The sequence below is a fragment of the Apteryx rowi genome, unplaced genomic scaffold, assembly GCF_003343035.1.
Source record: "Apteryx rowi isolate R43461 unplaced genomic scaffold, aptRow1 scaffold_111, whole genome shotgun sequence".
Lineage (NCBI taxonomy): Eukaryota > Metazoa > Chordata > Aves > Apterygiformes > Apterygidae > Apteryx > Apteryx rowi.
In genome coordinates, this window is record NW_020447320.1 from 1,973,065 (window position 1) to 1,990,520 (window position 17,456).

A 17,456-nucleotide genomic window follows, 5' to 3' on the forward strand; every position below is an offset into this window, starting at 1 on the left:
TGTTTGGGAAAAAAAAAAAAAAAAAAAGCTTTTCCATTATTCTTAAGTGTTATCACTGAGTACAGTTACTGTTTCTTCCTTTAATAAAAACACAGCCTAATTTTATGGGAGAGAAAAAAGTCCCACCAAGTATTGTATGCTGAACTGGCATATACATTTGAGTAAGTAAGTTTATAACGGAGAAGGAATTAATTTCAAGAAGTGATAAAGCAGGCATATTATAGGAAAACAATTATGGGTCATAATGAAGTGACATTGCAAAAGGGAATATTGTAAAGCAAAGTAATCTGCAGGTCACACGCTAAAAAAGTGTGTCTATGGAGTATCATTAATACTATAATAAGATACAGAATGTTAGTACCATCAAAAAAAGGAAGCATAGCTTTTTTGACCCTTGACTGACCTGCACCAAATAGAGAAATATCACATTAATGTATTTTTTACTCAATTGAGCATAAAAGGACTTATTCTACTTCAAACAGAATTTTTTGCTTTTATAAAAATGATGAGAAAGTCAGCATTGTGACAAGCCAAATATAATTTACTTATTATTTTGCAACTACAGTAAAATTTTCAGAAACTATACAAAGACTTTAGACAGACAGTAAACATGTATTTAATAAAACTGCGGTTCAGTTACACTGGATCCTTGAGGAGGGAGTTCCCAGTACAACTTCATTAATCTGCTTGCATCACAGAACAGTTTCCAGTTAGACATACACATTCACAACATTCAAACTCGTTTGGTCCGCCACTGAACTCTTCCCTTTCACCTTGCAAATGTGCATGCTCATTTGCCTGCCTCTTGCAGCAGGCATTTACCTAAAATATATAAAAAATAAATATTATGGCACATTAGAAACATTATGAGATAAAACTATGCAAGTAACCATTTAAAAATAAATTGTATTTTTAATTTGGCTAAATGAGACCTGCCAAAAGCTTGCAAACTCCTGTTTCTGAGCAGCTTACACATTGTCATCATCACCCAAAAGCTCTCCCCACAGCCTTTGCCGGCCTCATGTCTAGTCAGAGATAAAGAAATGCAGGTGAAAAAAGAAAAAAACAATCACGGAAAGGAGCTTATTCCCTTTTTTAGAAAACTGAAATATAGATGCACATTTTTTTGTTTGCTACACTTAGTTTTTATGATAAACAAGAATTACTGGTTACTAGTCACCTGCAGGTGTGTTTTTCTCCCCCCTTTTAACTTTCCTTATGATAATAATGGGGAGAGTAATTCATGAAAAAGAAGACAGACAAAAAGAATTGTTAACTTAAGTCCTCAAGTAGATGAAACCATGCTATATAAATTCAACATTAGATGAAACACCCACCAGCTGAATTAATTAATCAAACAACCCTTACATTGAATTAACATTTTGAATCACAGCATTCAGGCAATGGTAAGAAATTCAAGGTAAAAACGGGACTTTTCAAAGGTCTTCCCCCTTTTTAAGCGATTCTGATTTTTATGCTATAATACAAGACTCACATAGCTATATCACTAGCAGAAGAAAAAGCATCTTTTACCATCTTTGCTAATCATCTTTTCCATCAATAAGTGTCTACTTTAAATAATCTCATGTTTGTCATATGTCAAGCATTAGAAATGAAAAGAGTTTCAGCCATTAGTGATCTGAATTGAACTTGAAATTAGCAATGAAAAAGATGAAAAGCTCCAAATAATTTTTTTTTATAGTCTGGGTTCAAGAATCTATACCGCACTTTGTATATCCATCTCCATGCTACTAAAAAGGTAGTAAGGAACTTTGGAGAATTTACATAGAAGCACACACCCCCACCGCCTTTTTAAAGGTTCAAAGCAGGACATAACAGATTTGAAATTACCTTCCTCATCCACCTCCAGCCATTGGTGGTGGACTGGGACCTCCACCCCAGTGATTTATTCGTCCCATCCTACGGCGAGGATATCCTGGAGGTCTTAGAAGGAAAAAGAAAAAAAAACCTATTTAACCCCTGTTTAACTATTAAACTAGAAATACAAAAACACTACCTTTAAATTACAGTAATTGGAAAGTTAGGTCCTCTAGAAAAGTTATTTAGTTTCATGTGAAAAGCTGTAACACAGAAATCCAACCCATTTCCATGAAAATTCTCTTATGCAAACTGTCCCAATTACTCCTATCTCACAACAAAAAGCTAACACTAACTGAGGCTTTTATACAGCTCCACAAAAAAAGTAAGGCCATCCATTAAGAACAGAGAGACACAGCAACCATAGTGTTTCCCATAAGCTAGCTATTTGGAAGTCACTGCTTCTAATGCTTCAGAAACTACAGAAATGATACCCATATAACAAAGTGTTTTCCCTAAAATTCATAGATAATCTATGATAAACTAATACATGCAATGACTGATTTAGTGTAAGCCAAAGGCTTAACATAAGTTTAACAAAAATTTCACCAGACATGCTATCACCTACTAAGCAGTTTGGAAACATTGTGTTAGCGAGAGTTAGATTTATACTGTTACTTCAACTGTCTAGAACAAATACATTGTTATCAACAACTTTCAGAGAAAAGGCCACAGAAAAATAACGTTTTAGTCTCCTGATATGACCTGTTTCAAAGCAAATCACAGTAACTGTAATCTGAATACATTAAGACAGTCTGCTCAGATAGAAAAAAGAAACTAGTGTGAATATGAAATAATACCCTCTTCCATCATCATGTCCTGTATAGGAGGAAGATGTGTAGCCTCTCCTTCTCAAATCTGGTTGAATAATGCTCTGGAAACTGAAAAATAAAACAGGAGGAGTTATGTAAATTGATTGCTAGAAATAAACAGTTTTGGAACAGAATTGCAAGATGAGAAACAGGATGAAAAAAGGTGTTCAGAATGAACAGTGTATTTTCTCACAATTATTGTGGTTCAATAAGTTTTTGTAATTCTTTTTTTTTCCCAGTAAAACTCAAGTAAACACAAATGTTGAATATGTAAAACTATGAAATGTATTCTACCAAATAAAGTGCAAGACATGCATCAAATACAAACCTGTAACTGAAATAATGAAGGACTGTTAAAGACATGAAAAGAACACTTAGTTCCTTAGGAATGTCAATCAAGGAGCTTAAATTTGTGATTACTACTGTGTAATTATCCTTACATAACCAGAAGCTATTGTCACCACTAGATATTCTCCAAAGTTTATCTCAATTATTTGACCAACTGTTAGAAACTAGCAGTTCAACAAAAATATATGCCTTTTTTTGCAGTATTAAAAAGGAAGTAATTATGAATGTCACCTATATGTTGTTGAAAACATTATCTACCATGTAATAAAACTCACTTGAACGGCCAGCAAGTTACCATCTGTTTTCATACAGTTTCTTTGTATTAAATATTTTACAGGGCTTAATAACCAAAGCCATCTAGTCGTATTAAAACATACCTCTTTTTTTTTTTGGTACAGTAGATACACAACGCTAAGGAGTAAAACTAATATTTTTGGCGTATTGTGTTACTTGTACCACTGAGTAGCTTCTACTTATGATAAATTTAAAATAAAATTAATTAAAAGAATTAATTTCTACTTACAACAGAACCACAAAATCTGCTATTGACCAGAAGAAATCTGTTATAGATGACAAACGCCAAGGAGCCCGACTCTGGTTATCCAAAACTTGTCCTGTAACATATGAAGATACAGATTATTCTGCGATGTTTAATAAATTACACTGTAATATATTACATAAGTTATTGTAGTATATTACATAAAAATACATCTTATAAGTCTAGAATTGGCAAAAAGGATGGAGAAACTACTCTTCATAAGTAACACTAGTAAGTTTCATTTCCTATGGGGTGTCATTCGTTTTTGGGAATAACAGCAAAAAGTACTTGAAATTACTGAAACACCACCATCAAACATACCCTGTACCCAGGTAAATCTATGAAAAAACCCAGTACAGCCTGTGCTTTTCTACATTGAGCCTTTTCTACGTTACTACATTTCTACGTCAAGCCTTTTCTCCGTTATGCGTGGTGCTTACACAGAACGCAGTTCCACTTCTCAAACTCCTTAAAAACCAGGGACGTTCAAACCCAGGCCCCGCGGAAGTCCCCGGAGCACGGATTTTATCTGGCGGCGACACCAGCAGCAGGCGGGACGCGCCGAGGGCAGGGAAGGGCAGGCCGCGGCGGCTCCTCTCCGCGGGCAGCGCCAGGCCGGTACCAGCCGCCCGGCGCAGGCCTCACGCGCAGCGCCCAGCTCGCTGCCCGGACCCCGCCATGTCCCCTGCGGCCCTGGGGGGACTCGGCTGCCACCGTCACGCAGCCCCAGCGACGCGACGAGGCCCTCGAGCCCGACCCCACTCGGGCAGGGCAGGGCAGGGCCGGGCCGGGCCGGGCCGGGCCCTCTCTACTGGGAGAACCCCCGGCCCGGCCCGGCCCGCCCCCTCCCCAACGGCCGCCCCTCACCGACCCGCGCGCCCTCCCAACGGCCGCCCCTCACCGTTCGAAATATAAACCATCGTCGCGGGGCGCCCGCCGCTGTCGTGTCCCCAGCCCCAGCCCCTAGTGCGCGTGCGCGGGCGGGCCGCGCATGCGCCGGCAGGGCCGCTGAAGGCGGATGCCCGCGCTGGTGCCAGCTCCCCGCTCCGGGCTGACGAGGGCGGCGGGGCGGGCCCGGGGGAGGTTGTGGCGTGGCCGCGGCTGGGCGGCGCCGCTTTCGCCGCTGGCGGGGTAATAATCGCGCCGGTGGGTGCCGGACACCCCCCTCCCGCCCCCCCCCCCAGCAGCCCCGCTGAGGGGCCGGCGGCGCGCGGAGGGGCGGCCCTGAGGGCAGCCTGCCCGCCGGCGCTTCCCTCCTCCGAGGTACAGCCGGTAGTGCGCCGGCGTCGCTTTCCTTCTTAGTAGTCTTTCCCGAGGTTTATTTATTTGTTTACTTACTTACTTACTTAAAAGCAAAGAAGTCTGTCCTTTATCACCACATAAGTCTTTTCTAGTCGTTGAGTGCGTTTGGTCTGTTCCCGTGGAACCTGCTTTTCTCACTAGTGCGTGAAAAGCGGTGTCTCGCAGGAGTGACGTTTGGTAGGTGCCTCGTACAGGGCAAATGTGCCCCAGTACGGGGATTTATTTAAAGCCCCTCTCCAAAGCAAGGCTACGTCGTCTCTGTTTACCGCAGGCTTGTTTCTGGCTGTGTGTATTCCCCTTTTGTGGATGCTGGTGGGAATGTTCAGCCCGAAGTTAAGCAGTTGTTTTAGTTTATTTTGCTGTTATAAAATTCCTCTCTGCAAGTAGTGCTAAAACTTCTAATGGGGAAAACTTTACATGTTCTTCTAACATGTAAAATTAGAGGTAACTAATAATAATTAACATAATGATACCTTCTGTTGTTTTTGTTTTTTAATACCGCCTTTGCAAGGCCTGCCCTTTCCTAGTGACTATGTGCTAAAGCCCTTTGCTCCATCTCTTAACGCAGGTGTGTAGTCTGAGTTTGAAATTGTAATGCTGAAGTGGCATATAATGTCTGTGGCGGTGTAGTTGCCCCCAGTAAAGAAATTGCTTGCGACTGACAGGTGATTGTTAAAAGTCCTGTGTTCCAGAAATAAGCTCCTGTTAATGACTGAAAGCAATTGTGAAAGAAAAACATCCTTAAAAACAAATATGTGATGAAATATTTATTATTAATATAAGCTCTAGATCATTTATCTTTCAACAAATGGAAAAATACAAAAGTAGGGTTTAGAAAAAGCAGGTGAAGCATAGTTAAGTAGGCCTAAACGTACTGTGTTAAAATTACTCATGGGCAACATCTGTCCTGTTAGCTAGGTGTGCTTATGATGATTTTTTTCAAATAATAGTAAAGGGTGGTTGGATCAGCTTCAGTTCACAAATCGCAAAGCATAGCCTGTATCTGTGTGGAAGAGAAACAGAGATTCAGGCAATGACTCATTTAAACATTATCTTTAGGTTCTCAGTGAAACCAGCTAAATGGAACAATAAACAGGATGAAAAGGTGTATTAGTGTGCTTCTATTTTATGGAATGCATAGTAGATCTGGTACCATGCATTAAACGATATTATTACATATGTATTAAGTTTAGTATGTAGGGAAAGTGAAAACATTATTTGACAATGCCTTTTCAAGTATTAGGAAAATAACAGCATTCAAAGAAAGTATATGACAAATACATATCTTTTCTATTAACATGATAAAATGCGAAAAGAATATAGGCTCACTTTTAAGTAATTTTTATAAATACTCTTTGTGTTTTTTTTTTTTACAGTAGACTTTCAGATAAAATGCCATATCCTCTTGTGTTTAGAGAACTACTGCACAAGTTGTAGATACAATATTTGCCAAGAAGACAACAAAAACAGAGGATGGCAATGAGAAGATGATGGTGATATATAAAGATAAAGGAGGTATTGTAAATTATAAGATAGAGTGAAAACATACCCGGAATGACTGTTTCTAATATAAGAAAAAAATGTCACAGTCCAGGCTTTTCACTGTAATTTAGACAGAAACGTAATAGTGAACCTGAATAAAACTGGGTAATTATTCCACCTGAAGACATGTTCTGTATGGAGTTGATGAGGTCCTGCATGAGTTCATCCAATAATAGTTTGAAAAATTCATTCCTATTTTTAATGGATTTGTCTTTCACAGGGAGTGTGTTAATCCTGCAGAAAGGAACAATGACTTTCCTGTTTTTCAAGTAACAAAAAAGACTAGTGATGTGGTTCCTTAGAGTTATTAATAAAAGTAAAATAAAATCATGTGTGAGATAGTCTTAGCTATTTAGTTAAAGTACTGTGTTGGTGTGTCCTAAAATGATATAATTAAAATGCAAACTTTCTATGTGAAATGTATTTTTGTGTATGAGATTAAAGAAATATATTTTTTAAAATTCGGATGATTAGCATGTGTGTATTCTTTGAATAGTTGCTTTTTTTTTTTCAAGAAAGCATGTCCAGATAATTAACAGTGGTAAAGTAACCATCCCATAAAATGCTACATGAAAGTTTTTGTGTTTACAACTAGCCTTTTTTTTTTTTTTTAAGTGCACAAATATACATTATTCCAGATTTAAGATTTAAACATGCAAATATGAGACTTGAAAGGTTTGGTTAGAAATGAGCATAGTATTATTAAAGTTGTTATCCATCAACCTATCCTTGGGTCAGGAACGGGGTAGAGGAGAGGAGTAGGAAAACAGTTATTCGCGTGTATTTGCCATTTAAGGACCAGACAGTTGGGATGGCAGGTGGGGGCATAAATCCTAATTTCCGGTGCCTGCTCTGCCCTGGCCTCTCCCTGAGCGGCCGCGTCCTCGCAGAGGGCAGGGCGGGTTGCGGGGTGCCACGGCCGGGCGTTCCTGGTCCTGCTGCCGCCGTGCCAGCCTCGGTCTGTGACCCTCACCTTTGCTTTCAGTGTGTGCCTGATGCTGGGAAGCTCGGAGGGCAAAAGCACCAGGGCTCCTGCTGTAACGAAAAAAGGCAGAAGAAGGCATTTTGCAAGTTGGCAAAGGAAATGCGAAACGACTGGGTCACCTTTCTGAAGGTGGGCGCGCAAGGAATGGAGCCAGGCAGTTATCAGTGTGTAAGTGCTTAAAGTTACATATTTGCCATGTTGAAATTGAGGAGATGCCACGGTTGTTTTGATGGTAGGCCAAATAAATATCTGTACAATGCAAGTGAGAGCAGCTGGATATTAAGACTAATAATTGGAGAAGGCCTGTAGTAAGAGTGCTTTTTAATTTTTTACAGTCTTAACTCTCAGTGGGATAAATTCTGTTTTATAACAATACCTAAGTACAGGTATCTGAGCAGCATATTACTATGCTTTAGTAACTTTTCTATTTTTTTCATCAAAAGTAGCAAAACTCTTGGTTAGCCATTTTTGTAGGATTTTATATACTGAGGGAGGGACCTTTTAGTTATGATATGAAAGGGTTAGAAAATTGCATGCCTCTGAACATAGAGAAGTGGTGAAATAGCATGAACAGGGGATATACTCTGTGAAGTTTATGCTACATTTTTTAAAATCAATATAAACTTTATAGGAGAAAATAATTCTGAATTAAAAGCTAACAGGAGAAACCTGACCATACCCTGCAGAGGAATTCCAAGCTGTTGACCACATTTGAATATCAGGCACAGAAAAGGCATCTTTTTCTACTGGCCTGTAGAACTTTTTCTTGTAGTGGGTTACACAATGACAGAATTTAAATGGAAACAAGCAAAATTTAATTTGGATTTGAATTACTCATTAAAAAAAAATCCGTGTATGTTAGTATTTTTGTCTTATGCACACAGAATTAATATTGTGTGTATTATAGGGAGAAGATCATCTAACTCCAGAGCAAAGCAAATTACAAAGGTAGAAAGCTGTATGTTCCTTTGAACTTCAAAGATAAAATTCAGAGGGTATTTTACATTATTGTCATATTTCATTATGGCTTTCATAAGCCAAATAAAATAATTTGCTTTTTGTGAAAGACCTGCAATTTAATCCTGCTTGGAACTAAATTATGTTGTTTAGTGTCAAAATTTTAGATTAAATTTGCCTATTTTTTAAGTAAGCTTCAGTTCTGAATAGTTCAGCGAAGCACTATAATTTTATTTTTTAGTGCCCCAGATAAGGATATGCTCTTGTGTATTGTAGGGTTTGGGTTAAAAAAGAAGATGTCTTGTGCAGATTTCAGCTGGAGAAAATATTTTGCAAAATCAGCTCTGGTCTGTGCATAAAACCAGGACAAAAGAGTAAGCACATAATGCTCTGGACTTTTCCCCCCGCCAAGGTGGGACAGAGACCAGGTGTTCCAGTAATAGGATTTTTTTTTTTTAAATACCATTTGTTGGTGTCTAAATGACAAACATAAGGCTTTGGTGCAAAATTCATGCAGGACTGAAATGCTAACCATTTAGTAGTATGGTTATCAGTTTAATAGCAAATATGTCCTGGAAGGATGCAAAAGGGCTGCCTTGTGCTTTTTTATTTCTTCAGGTAACAAAACATCCTTATATATAAAAAGCCATAGTTTCCTGCAAGTATTGTGTACTCTTACAAATCAAAGACTTCTCTTAGTAGAATGAAATTGTTGGTCATCAATAGAAAGTTGTATGAGAGTCTAGAAAGGAACTTCTATACTGTTATATTCAAAACACACCTTGGCAGAAAGAAATAGTACAAATTTTTCTGTTTAGGTGGAAACAGAGCATGCTCTGTAATTGGTAAAACAACCACTGACCAGAGTGAAGAAACACCTGTTTCACTCATGTTCAAAAATTAATGGTGATACTTTGAACAGCCATCAGGTGGCAGCATAAGTGTGAAATAACATTAGCTGCTTTGTATAATTACACTGCAAATGTTCTGCCAAGTAAGTAATATGTTTGGATTTTCCTTTATATAAAATCCGTAGTCCAGTGCCACTAGACAGATAGGTGGCACATAGTGGCAAATTCTTCTTAGATTAAGGACCAATATTAAATACACAGATGTATGCTGTTTGGGGAATTGGTCAGAAGCGTGATATTGGCAGAGTCTTGGGTAGAGTTAGAGAAAAGCCTTTGTATTTACATGTGGGCCACGATTACATGACGGACCGGAACAGCTGAGTGGAACATACTGGATATTTTTGAGCCGTGGCTGGTTAGCCTGGGGGAAAAGCTGAGAATTCTGCTGTGGAATAGCAGACTTCTCATTTTGTCATTGGTACCTTTCACGACTTTTGGAATAAATGAAAAAAGGTGAGAACACCAGGAAGAATATAGATAATTAGAGAGAAAGAGAGAGAAAAAAAAGATATGGTATAACTTATGCAGTGATATTTGTTTTAAACATTTTAGAAGCATTATGTAAATAAGTCTAATAATGACCTTTTGAAGTACAGTGGGTAGGAAAAATAACCATCCTCAGATGGGTCAACTGAAAAAAACCCAAAGTTGCTTCCTGAAAGCTATACAACAAGTTAATGGCAAAGCCTGAAATAGAACCCACTTGCTCATTCTCGCATCTGTTTTAATTTTTCCAAGCCACGTTTTCATCTGTCATGTAGAAGAAACAAAATAAAAGCAGCCTTAGAATCTGTTAATGTTTTGGTTCAAGGCAAATATCCTTTGCCTTGTTGCGCTTTCTGCTAATGCGTGGGATTCAGATTTGTCATGTACCTGATGAGACTGGATTGTGAATGCATGCACACACAATGCCTGCTTCTGAATGCATGCTTTTTTCTTTTTCCTTTTTTTGAACTCATTTTAAAATAATAAAATTTGTTTAGTGAGAAGCAAAATTCAATGCATCAAGGTTGAAGAATAAATGTTCAAGATAGTGATTATCCTTTGCCATTTTGTTCTTACATTTTTAAATCCTATTTGTAAAATTAGCCTCTAAGCACACTTAGAGATTTCATATGGCTCTTTCCACTTTACAGATTTTAATTTGATACTAAAAAAGACATCATTTCCCTTTTGTGGTATTTTTAGAAATTAAAAGGAATTATTAACAAGAGGAATTGATTTAAGACAGGTGGTGTGATGTGGATGTTGGCTTTTCTGCCAGAATATATTGCCCACAGACCACTACCTCAGCTGCAGGTGACAATGTGATTGGAAATGATTTTATAATCTTCTGCTTATTTGTCTGTGTACATTGGCCTGTACTGATTTCTTTAGCACCACAGTACCAGCAAAGAGGGAGAGGTGTTTAAAGGCTGGGAAAAGACAAACGTTTAAGAAAAAGATGGCATCTTAAAGTGCTGAAGAACTCTCAACAGTTTAAATGCCAGACATTATCATTTTCTAAGTAAACCTGCTTTTGTTCAAAAGGTAGGTAAACAACCCCCTTTTACACATTCAGGGTGTTCGTGGGAGCCTGTTAAGGCATATAGTATGTTTCAGTTATCTGTAAAAGCTCTGTTAAATATTTAGCATGCATTGGGCTGTCCCTGCTAGGTGATAGCTTAGTTATGAATACACTAAAAGGAGGCAAAAAGCTCTAATGCATGTTGCTGTGGGGCTGCTTGTAGATAGCTGGTTAAGAAGCTTTCTTATCATCCAGCCTGTGGGAAAGGCATAGGTTATATGACTGAGAACTCATATTTGAGGTGTGAGAAAGGAAGCTGGAAGGACGCATATTCCAATATGGCATTACTCCTTATCCTTTATTTTTGTGCCTGAGCTGACTTCAACACACAGCGTATGCAATGGCATCTTCTGGCCTCACTGAGGCTCTGGTGAGCCTTGTGTGGGCTGTGCCGCATCGGATAGCTGGGGCACGCGTGAAGCCATAGCTAGAAGAGTAGATGATTTTACTAGGAGCGAATTTTGAGACTGTCTGTGCTGAAGGATACATATTTCTGATAAAAAGAAACACATGAGTTACTTTGAATATTTTTCCGGTTGTTATTTTCTCATTTGTGTGCATACTGTTTTTGCTACAGAACTGACTGCTGTCCATTGTGCTTCTACACCTGGCTTAGTGTAGTTGGCTCTCAGGAAGCTTCTGTCCCACAGCCTAGTCCAGTTCTGCTGAACATCAGTAGTCTCCCCAGCTGGAGCTCTTAGGAGACTAGCTGAGTATTTTTGGACTAAGATATTTATAGGTGAATTATATTTCTTGATTATGTTAGTCCTTTTAATACAATCAGCACTCTGTTGTAAAAATTTTAAATTGTAAATATTGTTAAAGAACAAAGAGAAATCCACCTGTTTCTCTATTTCTTCCTTCCCATATGATCAACTGAAATTATACTTGTCCCAGAAAATATATACAGCTAGGATATAGACAGTGCTGTTTTCTGCTAGGTATGCATGGCTTGCACATACACTAAAGATTTCTTCTTGGTGCAGATTTACTTTACTGCTTTGTTTGGAGTCTTGCTTCTGTATTTGGAGTTTTGCAGAAGGCACTAGAGCGTACTGCTATTGCGCTCAGAGGGGTTTCCCTCCTGATCAACCAAGGCTGAGGTTGCAACGCAGCAGAGTGCTGCTGGGGCACTCCTGCAGTGTGGACACAGGGTCATTAGCTCTCTGCTCATATGCTCTGCCTACTGAGGACTGGCAGTTGGCATGAGCTTCATCCCTAGTAAAGATGCGATGTGGATTTGCCATCGTGGAGCCATACTAAATTGCAGCAAGTCAAACTCTGTTTTTTCCCCTCCTTGCAACGCACCAGCCAGCGATGTAGACTTACCAGTGGAAAGTGGATATAGCAAGATGAACATAAATTTGAGGAATATCCATTACTGCATCAGCAAAGGCACTGCAAATAAGCTGACAAATCAAAAAGGGCTCTAACTGTTGGAAACATCTCTAGTATCTGATCTATAGCTTTAGCTGTTGAACTTTCTTTAACTGTTTTGGATTTAACAACAGAGTTAAAAATAGCAGTCTAGGTACTTGTCAGAAGCTAGTAGATGATGCCAGTTCCATAATATATTTGGTGAATAAAACAGTGATTGATAATTGACACATTGTTCTGAAAAGCTCTTATGGTTGTGCTGGACTATTAATATCACCTTTTGTCTTCTGAAAAGTTGTTACTTTAATGGAAGTGAAAAACCTTAAAATTGGTGCATGCAGTGTAGATATTTTGAAAGCACATAGTCATGATTTGTTAAGAGGTGGTTGGGAAGATGCTGCTGCCATAAGGCCTGGATTGGGCACTAGCGTGGTGATTCTGTAGAAGTTTTTAAATGTATATTGCTTGGAAGTTGCAGCCTTCTTACTCCATTCTTATTGTCCCTGATTTTTACGTTGCTGTGTTTGAAACCTTCTTCTTGATTTACTGGAGGTAAAGTGGAAGCCACAGCCATGACAATGGATTCAGTGACTATAAAAACTATCTCTGAAAGATATATTTAAAACTATGGGCAACTTGGTAGAAAAATCCCCTGGAAGCTATAGAACTAATCTGGGAAAACATACCCACAGGAAAGTTCCACATTTTACAGGAGATGTGTGCACCATGCCGTACAGTCTCACAGGCTGCAAAAGCTTTTGAGTCACTAAACAAAATATCAATTTAGGAACATGCAAGACTTCTTACAGTAGACTCCATCAGAGAAGTACTAAGTCATATCTGATTGGGAACATGTACCCATACCTCATGATAGAGGCCACCCAAAGATTCTTGTTTTAAAATATAGTTGAAATTCTTTATCCTATTTATTGGATTATCCATTTTTCCCATTTAAGTTAGTCCACAATGTTATGCCTCATAATCAAGAATGTAAGATACACTGACTCTATGCTATCATAAGCAGAACTAGCCCTGATTAAACAATAATTCCATATAAATTTATTTAATGTTTCTGGCTACCTCCTTCAGACTGAATGAGAGAAACATGCTTTCAGTTCTCTACACTCATATCTTCTTGACTTTAAAAATCCTTCTTTTTTATGCCTAGCTTAAATAAGTAGTTTTTAAACTCAGAAGGAACAAACTGGGCACATGGGAAAGAATCCCCAATAACGTCTTTATGTTGGCAGTTGATCACAACTGAGCTGTCATCTTTCATGCTCAAAGAAGAAAGAACTAGACCATAGAAATCCTAAGTGCTATTTTCATTCAACAAGGGTAAGGTAAGAATTAGTGTTCTCCAAGGATGCAGTCAGCATGAAGCTGAGCTCCAAAGGTAGAGAAAAAGAATGCAAGTCAAACCAAATAATGAGATTATAAAAATTCTTTAAATTCTTCCATAGAATAATATGTTAAGTTCTAATTAATGCATCATAAGAAAGGCATTGTAGCAGTGCAGAAAATGGTGGTAAAAATTGATTTTTTTGAAGGCAGTGAGGCATACAAACAGATACATAATAAAATCTAAGTAGAAATGAGAGAGTTGAATTGAAATATATAAAAATGTAAATGGATTACACAGAGTAAGGTTTTGAGGTTTTTTTGGTAACAGGAAAAAACATTTCACATCAGTGAAAATTAGTGGGTGATAACAAGTATCAGGAAGCCCTTCATACTATCTTGAAAGAAAGGACTTCTTTGGAGAAGGAGGTTGTTTCTTCAGACAAACAAAACACCAACCAAAAGCTATATTGTAAACCTATTTTTCTGTAAGAAAGCTTGGAAAACTTAGTTTTACGTTTTATGCTTTCATAGTAGGATATTCACATTTTAGGCTACTGTCAAAATTAAATTTCTCTTTCAAAGAAGTAGAGGTAAATTTAATTTTAAACAAAGACAAATTTATTTTTAGGCATAGCATTCCTTACTCCTCACTGCCCTGGGATGAAAAAAAAAAAAGAATCAAAAGGAATCAGAAGTTTTTGAGGAAGAAAAGAGTTTTATTTTAAGCTTAAAAAAAAGTCAGGGAAATAAGCCATCATGTCTGAGTCTCCAAGCATTGGGAATTAAGCTGAGAGGTTTGATTGAAGTAGCTTATCCCATATTTATCTCATATGGTATTTCTCATTCTTTTCTTTGAAGTGTTTGACACTGGATGCGGGAATGAGAGCTATAGCAAAGCATTTGATGCCTGGAACTCCTTTCAGAGACTCTCGAACCATCATTGCTGCTTCCTGCTTACATTGCTGCTGCAGATCTGCAGCCTTTCTTGTTGATGGCAGAAGCAGTAATTAGGGTTCTGCAATATTTGCTTCCTGACTGTGTTACAGTTATGACCGTAACTGTCCATAGGTGGACTAATCTAGTATTTCAATTTTTCATCATTAACATTTTTTTCCACATACTGCCTTGCCAGTGTTTGTCTAACTTTTTTAAAAATATAATCTGAAATAATAATTTACTGTTTAGTCTCATTCTGTACATGGTCTTGCTGAGAACCAGTGAGTGTCAATTGAAGTTAATTGTGAGAGTGTTCTTTGTGTTAATATGAAGTCAGGCATCAGTGTGATTATGCAAGTGTTTTGAACAAAGATGTCCCATGGTTAGCTTTATTAAGCACATACCTTGGTCAAACACTAAATGCTAACAAAGCAGCAAGGCTACATTATCTAGCAGAAGTTCTCTAAATAATGTTGGATATCATTTGTAAAAAGCTTTAGTGTGTGACTCATGGAGAAAGTATTCTAGTTAAGTGAATATGGATCATCTGAACAGTTCTAAACAAAATCCAATTTTGAGAAACTGACCAATTTTCTATGCAGTTTTTGCCACTATTTAAGCTATTTCTAAAAATCTTCTCACCAGTTTCTAGGTCTGCTTCCATGCTGACTTACTGAACTTCTGATCTTGAGATACTGCCTCCATCCTCCTCCAGCCATTCTTGATAGTTCTCACTAAAAAACCTAGCATCTCTTGATCTCTTTTGAACAAAGAAAACTTGAGAATTATCTCATGATTCCTCCTGAATTAGCTTGCATCATATCCTTTATGGAATCTACAAACAGCTCTGTTTTTTTATTCTAGGCAACCTTGAAGGTAATCTAAAAGAGCATCCATCAAGAAAAATTACACCAGGATTGGCTATATGCCAGTAGGTTTGCAAATTATGAATCCAGAGACTGCCCCTGTTATTTCAATGGGAGTTTCAAGTGCCTTAAAGATATGGGTTGGAATACCTTCTCCCCCCCTTTTTTTCCCCCCCATTGGTCCAATATACTTTCTAGTACCAGAAGAGTTTGAGCAATATCTTAAGAACTAGACAAGTGTAAATATATTCTTTGATTCAAGTGAAAGCTAAGCATTAGTATAGTATCTTTCCTAAATAAGGTAGATGCAGTAGGGAGAACATGATGTCAGTGTTAAAGTTAATGACCCACTGCAATAGTATTTAAAACAGATTTGACACTAGCTTAATCATATTAATTGCTATATTAAACAAACTCGAGAACAATGAATACATTGTCCCTGAAGGTCCTGAAGCAGTATCTTGTTCATTACCTTAAGGCTGCAGTGACATTCATGATCTTCAGGTAACTAGAACTTTGAGACTACTTTGTCCTGCTATATTAGCTAACTATGAATTACTAATCTGAGCAGTCCTCAAATTATTATTTTTTCTATTCTATGAACTACTTTTAACAATGCAGTCTGTCTTTCTCCTCAGTACTGGCCAAAGATAATTACTGGTTTGAGTAGACTAAAGAAAAAGATGAGAAATATCTCTATCTTGCTCACCTCTATGCAGTCATAGGGAAAGGAAGACATGGTAGCACTGAATTAAGTCAGAATGCTATAAAATGAAGTCGCATCACGGCAGACAGTGCTTATCTGATTTAGCTAACAATAATAAAATAAAGATATGTAAAACAGGATATTTGCTAGGAGAGTGTGAATCAGATTCCCTATAACCTGAGCTCACCAGATATTTAAAATAGGATCCTTGACAAAAGAAAAAGAAGAAATAATTGAAATAAGATTTCCCATGATACAGTGAACATGGTCAGATTAAAATGTCCTATTTTCATTTAAGAGGGCCTGTCTAAATTAAAGGACACATGCAATAATGAAATAGATAATGTAATTAACCAGCTGACTTCTGAGAATAAAGATGATACTACTCAAACCTTCTAATTAGCTTAAGGTTTGCTTGGAAAATAAATATATAACCTTATTTTACTTTGTTTGCTCTTCAGTTGATTTGCTGCATTAGATGGAACTGCTAGGTATAAAAAATAGAAAATCTGTATTTGGTCAGATCTGAGTGCACAATTTGTAATAAAAATTCATAGAAAAAATCAATATAGTACCTATAGTATCTTTCAAGTTCTAGCTTATTTTTCTTCTTTCATAAAAGCATTCAAGACTGTGTATTGGACTATCTACAGGTTGCTTGAGCAACAAAGATGAGAAGTCTTTTGGTTACATCCAAGGTCGTAGAACTAAAGTGGGCCACAAGTCTTCTGGATTTTTTTCTGCTTACACTATCATATTATGTTTTCTTTTTGCAAGCATTATCCCTTAAGGGAAAGAATCTGCTGTCAGCAACTACACTGTTTTCTGCTAAGTCATTCCACCACCTTGCAAAGACATTTGAAAACATAAAAGTGATTTACAGCAACATTTTACAACAAAATGCTGCACCAGTTATCTGCCAGATTAGTGCAATACATCAGTGTGCAAAGAGTAGGAAAGGTCCTGCAAAAACATTAGTAAAGCAATCTATAGGAGTTCCACAGAGTCACAGCATAGCCAGGAGCCCATACCCCTTTATAATTTGGAATAGTAATGCGTTCTGATGAAGCAAACATTGGAGCTTAAGAACTCTACAAAGATCTGGTGAAGACTCTACCTGAAGAATTCCAAATTAGAAAAATTAAACTCACTTCACAATACAAATTGTGAAACTGCATCTGTCTAAGGTATATAATAACTTCTTCAGACAGGAGAATCACAGAATCACAGAATCACTGAGGTTGGAAGGGACCTCTGGAGATCATCTAGTCCAACCCCCCTGCTCAGCAGGGTCACCTAGAGCACATTGCACAGGATTGCATCCAGGCGCGTTTTGAATATCTCCAGAGAAGGAGACTCCACCACCTCTCTGGGCAACCTGTTCCAG

General features: G+C 37.8%; 1 protein-coding gene and 1 long non-coding RNA gene across 6 annotated transcripts in view; one reads left to right on the top strand and one right to left on the bottom strand.

Moving 5' to 3' along the window:
- Positions 1-520: 520 nt before the first annotated feature.
- Positions 521-4,941, bottom strand: SELENOK (selenoprotein K). Of its 4 annotated transcripts, none has more exons than XR_003255350.1 (5): positions 4,923-4,941; positions 3,562-3,652; positions 2,679-2,759; positions 1,852-1,944; positions 521-822 (listed from the first exon to the last, which is right to left on the bottom strand). XR_003255350.1 is itself a non-coding variant. In XM_026076883.1 (5 exons), the coding sequence occupies exons 1-5, from the start codon at positions 4,494-4,496 to the stop codon at positions 819-821; spliced, it is 288 nt and encodes a 95-aa protein (XP_025932668.1). In that variant the 5' UTR covers positions 4,497-4,579; the 3' UTR covers positions 521-818. The 4 variants fall into 4 exon arrangements, 2 of the variants coding, with proteins under 2 accessions (XP_025932668.1, XP_025932679.1); XR_003255349.1 differs by lacking the exon at positions 4,923-4,941 and adding an exon at positions 4,017-4,199; XM_026076883.1 differs by lacking the exon at positions 4,923-4,941 and adding an exon at positions 4,478-4,579.
- Positions 4,942-5,034: 93 nt separating this feature from the next.
- LOC112971461 overlaps positions 5,035-17,456 on the top strand; it is a 29,077-nt gene continuing 16,655 nt past the window's right edge. The window contains exons 1-3 of one of the 2 annotated variants that reach the window (XR_003255358.1): positions 5,035-6,393; positions 7,406-7,573; positions 15,362-16,636. This is a non-coding gene — a long non-coding RNA (uncharacterized LOC112971461). Of the gene's footprint in view, positions 6,394-7,405; positions 7,574-15,361; positions 16,637-17,456 lie in introns of those variants that run through there. The other variant, XR_003255356.1, reaches the window with a different exon arrangement.